Source organism: Phaenicophaeus curvirostris, chromosome 33 (assembly GCF_032191515.1).
Source record: "Phaenicophaeus curvirostris isolate KB17595 chromosome 33, BPBGC_Pcur_1.0, whole genome shotgun sequence".
NCBI classification, from domain to species: Eukaryota; Metazoa; Chordata; class Aves; order Cuculiformes; family Cuculidae; genus Phaenicophaeus; species Phaenicophaeus curvirostris.
Genome location: NC_091424.1, coordinates 1,094,338 through 1,104,851, shown reverse-complemented (window position 1 = coordinate 1,104,851; position 10,514 = coordinate 1,094,338). Strand labels below are relative to the sequence as shown.

General features: G+C 48.8%; 1 protein-coding gene across 1 annotated transcript; it reads right to left on the bottom strand.

Moving 5' to 3' along the window:
• Window positions 1-2,492: 2,492 nt before the first annotated feature.
• Window positions 2,493-3,473, bottom strand: LOC138732561 (olfactory receptor 14A16-like). Its single transcript, XM_069879181.1, has one exon. The coding sequence runs from the start codon at window positions 3,462-3,464 to the stop codon at window positions 2,493-2,495; it is 972 nt and encodes a 323-aa protein (XP_069735282.1). The 5' UTR covers window positions 3,465-3,473.
• Between the last annotated feature and the right edge of the window lie 7,041 nt (window positions 3,474-10,514).

The following is a 10,514-nucleotide window of genomic DNA, read 5'->3' as shown; positions in this document are numbered from 1 at the left end:
TGACACTGTCCTGCTCACTCAGTTCCCTGCGATGCTCCCTCTCCTGTCCGATAGACAGGGAAGGATTGTGTTTGCTCAGTTGATCCCTGATTTGATTGCCAGTCACTCCTGGTTATCTCCTGCAGAGTCCTGCCCTGAGTCACAGAGGCCTGGGAGACCTTGCTGGGGAAGACAGAGACTAAGAGGACACAGGCAATCTCAGATCTGTCTACAACTCCTCTTCCTAAATCCAGCAGTGCCTACATAGGGTCTTTGTTTCTTCTTTAGCTGTTCCTGAAGCAGCAAACACTCATCATGAGGCCTTTGAATGGCTTTTAAAGTTGAGAGTGAGTTTGCCTGGACCACTGTGAGCTTGAAATATGCTGTCTTTGAAGTCCATCTTTCTTGTGTTCTGTGACCATGTTGCCCGTGTCTCCCACAGGAATGGCTCCAGTTGCTTGCACCTTTGCCCCTGGCTGAGGGCATTGCTGCCCATGGGGCTGAAGCCCTGCAGCAGTGGCACCAGGCAAGGTCATCCCTGCCAGGAGGAAATATGGGACCAAGTGTCCAAGACTCCATGTGTGCAAAAGCTTTGGTTGGAGCTGAGACACATCAAGGACAGAAGAGAGCTGAGTGTCTTTCCAGTCCCAGGTCTAAAGGTCCAGGATGAAATGCCTGAATTCACTCAATGGAACACATCCTCCAACTTGGAGATTTGAGATTATTCTCTGTCACCTGTGCTCCATCACATCGTACAGGATGGTAATAAAGACAATTGACAGTGCTGGCCCAAGCGCTGGTCACTGGGGGATGCCACAAGTCACTGGCTGCATGAAGGACTTTGTACCACTGATGGCATTTGGGCTTTGTCCTTCAGACAACTTCCCACCCAGGGTCACTTCTTCAGCCCAGACTCTGGCTATGAGGACACAAAGGAGACCATGTCTAAGGCCTTGCAGAATTCCATGTAAACAACATGCCCTTCTTTCCCTTCTCATTTTGGTTCAGAAACTCATTTCTTGTTATTTGAGGGCCTGGAAATGGCTGCAGGACATGTGCCACCCCCTTCCTGGGATTGAGGGTTGGCAGATCTGCCTGTAATCTCTAAATTCTCATTTCTACTTTTCCAGAAGACAGATTTGGCATCTGCCTTATCCAAGGACCCCAGAACTGCTCTGATTGCTCTAGCACCTTTGAAAGCAAAATCCAGAGTCGTGGACCTAGGTGACGCAGCAGACAGGAACACTTGCACTGGGCCTGTCTAAGGCAGCTGAGATGGATCTCCCTGGGCTGGTGGGATTTCTTCCTGGAGTCACATACAAATCCAGGGTTCTGTCAGGAGTCCATGTCTGAGGTGGCCTCGTGCACCCCTAATGCACCTAACGATGCTCACTGACAAGGTCTTTCCTTTTCACACAGAGAGGCACTTGAGGAGTCACAGTGTCTCTCTGGCTCCTGGTTGTCACTCACAGAGGATGGGAGGCACCTCAGCCCTGCAGTGTGTCACCCCGATCTGCATTTCTCTGAGATGCCCCAAGCCATGAGGAATGGACACAGGGAGCTCGGTTCATGGAAGCAGATCCCAACATTATGTTCAGGTGATTCCCATGGGATTTTACTCTTAATGTGAAGTGACCTCGAGGAAATATGATTCCCACAGGCCCTCATGGAACCCAAGGAACACTTGATCTCAAGTCTGGTCTCACCTGAGTCCTTGTCAACTCACTCAAGCTGGGGTGAGAGACCAGTGCTGGCAATGATGGTTGTGAGGGGCAACTCCAGGACGATTGCCCTGAGGCAGATTCCTCAGGGTGTCCAATGCATATGGGCACAGATCAGACCCTGCCCGGCTGCTCCTTCAGGTCTCTCACAAGAAGCATGGTTGTAGTAGCCTGTCCCAACCCTGCAGAGCCATAATGATTAACTGTACACCTGGGCTTTCATCTTGGGGCAACTACTTGGAAATTCTCTTAAGAGAATCATTGGGGAAAAGGCCTAAGCCTTCACGCAGTGCTCTGAGGAGATCCCCTTGCTTCATGGAAAGGCTGTGTGTCCCACAAGTGCCCACTGCCTGTCCCTGCCTGCGGGCACATCACTGCCACGCAGTACAGCTGTGACCAAGCTCAGAGCCCTCAGGCCTTACAGCAAGTCAAGCGGTGAGGAGGAGAGTGTGGGAGTGGAGAGAGAATAGCACTGGGAGATCAAGCACTGGTGCCAGGCAGTGCTGCCATGCTGGGACTCTTCTCCTCTCCACCCACGCCCTCAGAAACTCTCGCTGCAGCTCCAGAAAGGCCTGGGAGGAAAGATATCAGGAAATAAGAGTCGTTGAGTACCCCTTTATTTTGTTTAAACACAGAGAGAATGCAGCTCCTCATTTACATGGCCAATCAGTGAGAAAAGAGAAGAAGACAGTGAACTAAAACTAGGTTGATAAGATTATCACCACTATGAAACCAGATACAACAACAAATAGAGAAGCCAGTCTGGGCCTGCCATGAATTGCATGATAACTGCTATGCAGAACATGATAAGCAGTTCATCGACTCAGAGAACCATCCCATCATCAGTTTTCTCACTGCATCCTTGAGCTGCTGGTTCCTCAAGCTGTAGATGAGGGGGTTCAGTGCTGGAGGCACCACTGAGTACAGAACTGAAAACACAACGTCCAGGGGTGGAGAGGAGATGGAGGGAGGCTTCAAGTAGGCAAACCCTGCAGTGCATACAAACAAGAAGACCACGGCCAGGTGAGGGAGACACGTGGAAAAGGCTTTGTGCCGTCCATGCTCAGAGGGGATCCTCAGCACAGCCCTGAAGATCTGCACATAAGACACCACAATGAAAACAAAACACCCAAAAGCTAAACAGACACCAAACACAATAATCCCAGCTTCCCTGAGGTAAGAATGTGAGCAGGAGAGCTTTAGGATCTGTGGTATTTCACAGAAGAACTGATCCACAGCATTGCCCTGGCAGAGGGGCAGGGAAAATGTACTGGCTGTGTACAGCAGAGCAATGAGAAACCCAGTGCCCCAGGCAGCTGCTGCCATGTGGACAGAAGCTCTGGTGCCCAGGAGGGTCCCGTAGTGCAGGGGTTTGCAGATGGCAATGTAGCGGTCGTAGGACATGACTGTGAGAAGAAAATACTCTGCTGAAATGAAAAAGGCAAATAGAAAGACTTGAGAAACACATCCTGAGGAGGAGATGGCTCTGGTGTCCCAGAGGGTATCGGCCATGGATTTAGGGAGAGTGGTAGAGATGGATCCCAGGTCGAGGAGGGAGAGATTGAAGAGGAAGAAGTACATGGGGGTGTGGAGGTGGTAGTCACAGGTGATGGTGATGATGATGAGGCCGTTTCCCAGGAGGGCAGCCAGGTAGATGCCCAGGAAGAGCCAGAAGTGCAGGAGCTGCAGCTCCCGTGTGTCTGCGAATGCCAGGAGGAGGAACTGGGTGATGGAGCTGCTGTTGGACATCTGCTGCCTCTGCATGTGAAGCACAGAACAAAAGAATAAAAACATACAGTAAGAACTTACAGGAGACTTTATTGAGTAAAATCAAAGCCATTTCTCACACTTTACCCTTGCTACTGTTTTTCCATTTCTCTCAGCCCTTCCTTTAGATTTGTGTCTGGAACCTTTCGATGTGCCAGCTGAATGTGCCGGAGAACCAGGTCCTCCGCCCGCTAGCTGCAAGTAGTCAGCTCTGAAGAGGGATCCATCTCACACCACCTAATATCTAACCCTTTCCGAAGGTCTCAGCCCCCACTTTCAGCCCAGGACACACACGGCTCATTTCAGAAACAAAACAACATTTTCTCTCTCATTGCATCTCTGCGCTTCTCTGTGTGGCTTACAGCTAAAACCAAGATGTTACAGGACAGGCATCCTGGTAGGAAGCTCAGAGCTAGGAAGGACACATCCAGGAGGAATTTTAGCATCCTAATGATGATATCTCACAGTAACGGACAGTCAGCTTATTCCCTGGGGAATGACATAGACTGCACTGCCCGCAGACCCACAGGTGACATGCAAGCTTGGACTCTGCATTCCCATGAATCCACCTGCATGGGAGAAATGAGAAGATTAGTGCCTGACTCAGCTGCTGAAGCTCCCACCCCCAGAGAGTCTGGCAGTGAGAAAAAGAGAGCAACAGCAAAAGGGAGTTAAGGGGAGAAACGAGGAAAAACAAAGTGAGATTTTGGCTGTAAGAGGCCAGGGCAGAGGCAGCCGGGCACGCAGAAAACGTTCCCCTTCCCCAGCTGTGCTCTCCCCCTCCCAGACACCAACCTTGCCGGGCAGTTGCTCTCAGCCCCTGGGCTCTGGAGAGGGCACTGGAGCTGTGGCTGCAGAGGAGGCGGCTCAGCCTTGGAGCCCAGAGCCCTGAGGGCAGAGGCTTTGCTGGGTAGGAGAGGAGGCAGGGGGCTTGCTCAGAGGAAGAGTTAGCACTGCAGGGGATCACATAGAGCTTTTGGAATTCTCCCTCCACCATCTCTGGTTTAAATTTCTTCTAATTCAATGAAACTCTTCCTTCAGCCTGGAGATTTTCCTTCTGGGAGGTGTTTCCTTGTCCCATCCCTTCTCCCTGTCAGTGCTCACAGACCCCATCTGACCCTCTCTGCATCCCCCTGGCCCTACAAAAACCTGCCTCGTTGCCAAGTAAAGCTGGACACAGGCTCTTGTTTATAAGCAGAAAAAGACAGGAGAGACTAAGCCTGATGGGTCCAGCAGAGGTAATGCTGGTGCTGTCCATGGACAGAGGAGCAGCTGGAGACAGTTTAGGAGGCTCCTGTCAGATCTACTGACCACTCAAGGATACACCCCAGGAGTCTCAATGATTTGCTCAAGCATGAGACCCTCTTGCTGCATTTATCCTACAAAAATCCACAAGAGTAGGAAACTGAAAAGTCTGACTCAGGTGAGTTTCTTATATAAAGTGTAAACCCTGCACTGACCTCCCCTGTGAAATATTCTCTTAGAAATGTCCTGGTGTCATTTGGAGCTGTGAGCAGCCCTGACTCACACTGCACCCTCTTGAAAGCAGAAAGAACCTCTCCTGCCAGAAGGTGCTTTTTCTACCCACAGTTTCTCCCTGTCCCACCATGAGGAGCTCCCAGGCAGGCTGAGCATGAACGTGTTTTTCTCTCAGAAGATAAAATGACAATAGCTCTCCTGAGAGATCCCACAAGCTGTGGCTGTGCTGGCTTTAGGAGATCCCTCCAGGAACAGCATCTGCATTGTCCTTCACCCAGAGACTCACCTGGGGAAGGGATGTGAAGATCTTTATCCAAATGAAGCCTCCTCTCTCCTCCCACCTGACCCTGCCTTTCCCCTCTCTCTGCTCTGTCCTCTCCCCTCCCTGCCTGCAGTCAGTGCCCTCAGCCCTGCTGGGCTTTGCAGAGGAGCTGCTCCTGGACAGACCTGGCTCTTTTATGAGCTCCTGTCTCATTATGAGCTCCTGTCTCATTATGAGCTCCCTCCGTGCCAGGAGCCCAGCCCAGCTCAGCAGCAGAGGAGCAGCCCAAGGCAGTGCTTTCTCTGCCCACTCTAGGCTAGTTTGGGGTGTCCCTGGGGCTCCAGGGGACCCTGCTGAGAAAAAAGCTGAAGCCATCCCTGATGGGAACAGAAACTTCTTTTCTGCAGTGTCACTGCTCCTTCTGCTTGAGAATTGATATCTTTTTTTCCCATCATTAGACAGGACAGCAGGAAGGTTACAGGGAATGGTCTCATTTCTCCTAGCTGGGAGGACCTTTTCCATTGAGTGAATTCAGGCATTTCATCTTTGGTCTTAAGACCTGTGGCTGGAAAGTCACTTATCTCTCTTCTGTCCCAGCCGTGTCTCTGCTCTCAGCAAAGCCTTTGCTCACATGGGCTCTTGGACATTTTGTTTCCTCATGGCAGGGATGAGCTTGCCTGGTGCCACAGCTGCAGGGCTTCAGCCCCAGTGGGCAGCAATGCCCTCAGCCACAGGCACAGGCAGGAGGAGCTGGAGCTGTTTGTGTGGGATACAGAGCTAGGACATGATCATAGAGCTCAGGACAGATGGTCTTCATGGGCAGCATCCTCCAAGCAAGGGTCAAGATTGTGATTCAGTCTCAACATGAAAGGCCATTCAAGTGCCCCATGATGAGTGTTTATTTTCTCAGGAATGGTAAAGGACACAGTGTGGGCAGTGCTGAATTTAGGAAGAGCAGGTGTAGACAGATCTGAGATTTCCTGTGTCCTCTTTGCCTCTGTCTTCCCCATCAAGGTCTCCCAGGACTCTGTGGCTCAGGTCAGGACTCTGGAGGAGATCAGCCAGAGGTGACTGGGGATCAAGTCAGGGATCACTTGAACAAACACAATCCCTCCCAGTCTGTGGGACAGGAGGGGCAGCATCCCAGGGAGCTGAATGAGGAGGATGATGTCACATGAGGCCACTCTCCGTCATTTTCAGAAGGTCATGGAGATGGGGGGATCTTCCTGACCACTGCCATCACCCCCACACTACATGTCCTTTTTAGAAATGGTCAAAGGATGAGCAGGGGATCTAAAGGCTTTGCCTAGGCATTGTCTCCTCAGATTCCATTTCTAGGTGTCTGAAAGAGAAGTGGACTGGATTTCCCTTGGGCAAATTGTATCTCACCATCCTTCTATAACCCAACTCCTCTATGTTCTCAATAGTTGTTCACCCAACTCTTCTATGACCCAACACTATGATCTGCCTCTCATTAGAATTTCTATGACCTGTTCCTTCCTTTTCCTGACTATATTCTCATGCTTCTATGACTCAACTTTCCATGACCCAAATCTTTTATGATCCTTCTTACCACCCAGATCTCTTATAGCCTGAGACTTCTCTGACCCAACACCTCTATGAGCCTTTCAGGACTGAACTATTCTATTACTCCTCCATGATACGATTCATCTACAACCCGACTCTTCTTTGACTTGCTCTTATATGATCAGACTCTTCTGTGACATGAGCCCTCTATACCCTTCTATGACTTGACTATCCTCTGAATCTTCTGTGATTTGTCTTTCTATGACCCAAGCCTTCTATGATTCTTTTGACACAAATCATCTGTCAGACGCTTCTATGACCCGACTTTTCTAAAAACCGACCCTTTGATGACCCAACTGTTCTAAAAACCGACCCTTTGATGACCCAACTGTTCTATGAACAAAACTTACTATTAATTGACCCTTCTATGACCTGACTCCCTTATCACCTGACTCTTAAATGAGCCACCACCTGTGTTTTTATGACTTCTATGACCCAATAGTTCTATCACCAATCTACGACCTAGGGCTTCTGTGACCTGACACTTCAATGACACACCCCTTGTACAACCCTGCTCTTCTATGAGCCTTCTATGACCATCTCTTCTATGAACAAACTCTTCTACCACCCCATTCTTCTGTGACTTCTCTATGATCCGACTCATCTAGAGGCTGAGCCTTCTACCAATCAAGCCATCTATGACCCAATTCTTCTCTGATCCTTCTAAGACCTGACTCCTCTCTGAATTAAATAATCTATGACCCAACCATTTTATAACCTGACCCTTCTATGACCTGACTCTTTAATGTCCCTTCAGTGACCAAAATCTTCTATTATCCAAATAAACTCTCATGCTTCTATTACTCAATACTGCTATTACCTGGAAATTCTATGATCTGAGACTTCCATCACCCGACCCTTTTATGAACCTTCCATGACTGAAATCTTCTGTTATTCCTCTATCACCTGACACATCTATAATTCAACTGTTCTTAGACCCACCTCTTACATGACCAGGCCCTTCCATGGGTCAAGCCTTCTATGACACAACACTTCATTCCATGACCTGACTCTCGTCTGACTGTTCTATGATGCAACTTTCCATGACCTGAGTCTTCCATGAACGTCTGTGAACAGATTCTTCCATTATCTGACTGTTCTAGGACTCTTCTATGACCCAACCCTTCTCTGAATCAACCGTTCTGTGACCCTTCTATGAATAAACCCTTCAAAAACCCAAACAAACTCACTCTTCTATGACTCAACTCTTCTATGGCCTGAATATTTTATGACCCTGTTATGAACTCAGTCATCTATGATCCAGTTCTGCTATGAAAATTCTATGATCCAAAACTTCTATAAACCTTCTATGACTGCACTCCTTAGTTACTCCTCTATGACTCGACTCTTCTCTCAGCTGACCCTTCTCATACACAAGATTTCTGTTTCTCTTCTATGACTAAACCCTTTTATGACCCTGACCATCGACCCAAGCCTTCTATAACTGCAGGAAGCTGAGTGAGAGTCTTGGAATCTCCCATAACCCTACAGGCCTGTATTTGGGATTAAATGGAATAACTGCTGTGATTCTGATTTGGCGATGTCAAAATGCTCATGGCACAAGTGTCATTGGATCCAAAGCCAGATCTGCTGCCCAGGGCCTGGGGGTCAGGGCTTGGACTTTCTGCTTCACCAAGAAAACCCAGGGTTTTCTCAGCATCACAGCTGCCTGCACAGCACCTTTGCATTCCTGCACTCATGGCCTCTAATTCTGGGCTCTAACAAGTCCCTGGGGAGGCTTTGTCACTAACAATCCCTACTGAGACCAGTTAAGACTTCAAGGCATTTTGAGCTTTGCTTTTGACTTCTTGAGATGTTTCCTCAATCTTCTCTCAGCAGTGGTCATTCAAGGACACATCAGCAAATCCACCCTGGGTCTCATTAAATTACAGAAAGTCTTAACGAGCTCTTTCTCTTCTTGTTGCCTTCCTAAGGTCTTCAAGGCTTGCACAGCTCCTTGGAGTCAATTCCCAATGTGGTTTAAGAGGAAGATTTTAAAATGCACCTAAGAAAAATATGTTTTGGTTTAAAGATTATATTTCAAGACTTTTCAGCATTAGAGAATGGTTTGGGTTGGAAGGGACATTAAAGCCCATCCAGTTCCAACCCCCTTGCCATGGACAGGGACACCTCCCACTGGATCAGGCTGCTTAAGTCCCCATCCAAGCTGGCCTTGAACACCTCCAGGGGAGGGGGCATCCACAGCTTCCCTGGGCAACCTGGGCCACTACCTCACCACCTTTTCTTTGTGAAGAGTGTCTTCTTAATGTCTAATCTAAATCCTCCCCTCAGCACTTTAAAACTTTTCTCACTGTCCTGTCATTCCATGTGGTTGTAAGAAGCCCCTCCTCAGCTTTCTTGGTGACTCCATTCAGGTACTGGAAGGCTGCTGTAAGGTCTCCCTGAAGCATTGTCTCCTGCAGGCTGAGGAAGTTCCAGGAGAAGATGAATGTTCCTTTAGAAAATCCCTTTTGAAAAGGCATGGGATTGGTGGAGGATTTTTGGGAATGACGACAAGCAGGCATCCTGGGGCCCAGGTAAACTCCTCAGGTCACTCCTCAGCTGGCAAGGTCTCTGCACATGCTGCTCCATGGAAATGTTTTTTGACTTGTGGGCTGAGCTAAAAACAGTTTAATAGATAAAAGGAAAAAGATAAAGAAACCACATAAACCCAAACCTAAACCCGATGCAAATACCATCACTTGCCACCTCCCTCTAGCAGACTGACACCCCTCCAGTCTATAACCATCCATCACCTTGAACGAAACAAATCTCCACTTCTTTCTTCTCCTGGCATACTTTTTATCACTGAGGGTAGCATCTATGTTGTGGGATCTCCCTCTGGTCAGCTGGGGTCAGCTCTCCTGGCTGTGATCCCCTGAAAAGTGAGTGGCCCACCATAGCCCCTCACTGGGAGGAGCAGAGGGAGGAACTCTTGATGCTGTGCAAAGGAGACAATCACTGCCTTGATGATAAACCAGGATGATGCCACAGGACCCAGTGAGTCTCACGTTTCAAAAGGAAAGTGGAGAAACTGGAGAGGATCTGGAGGAGGTCTGCCAGGATGGAGTTAGGGGCCACAGCACGAGGGGTGAGGGCACACTTTGGCCTGCTGGGGAGACTCGGGGCAACCTGCTAAGTGGGCCTCTACATCTTATACATCTTATCTACATCTTATAAGACAGCTCAGGTGATCTCTAGTCCAATGCCAGCTCCAAGCAGGGCCAGCTCTGACATCAGACTAGGTGCTGAGTCCATGTCAGCATCCACACAGAGAGTTTAGACATCAACAAGGCACCGATGCCACGATTAAAAGAAAGGATTTCGGTATTTGACAGGCTCCATGAACACAGGTATCTGTCGGCCATGGCTCCTGGGAACGTCCACGTTCTTGTCCAGAGGAGGGGGATACTTCTGAGAGTCTCCTGGCAAATCTCCAGACCATGAGGCGCTTTAGGCTGAAAACAGAATTCAAACAAAATTACTTGTGTGCTCTCAGCTTAAATGTTAAAAGAGGGGGAGATGAAAGATCTCAGCACTTCCATGTTCCTTTTGAAGATTTAAGTTGTCCAAGAAAGGAACAGAAGAGACCAGTTCTGGACAAGCCTTGCCTTTAGATCATTTCACATTTGATGGCTCTGCACTCCCTTTCAGTCACTGGCACTCTTAAACCTCACCTGCTTTCCCTTTCTCCCTTCCCAAAACCTGACCAAGTGATG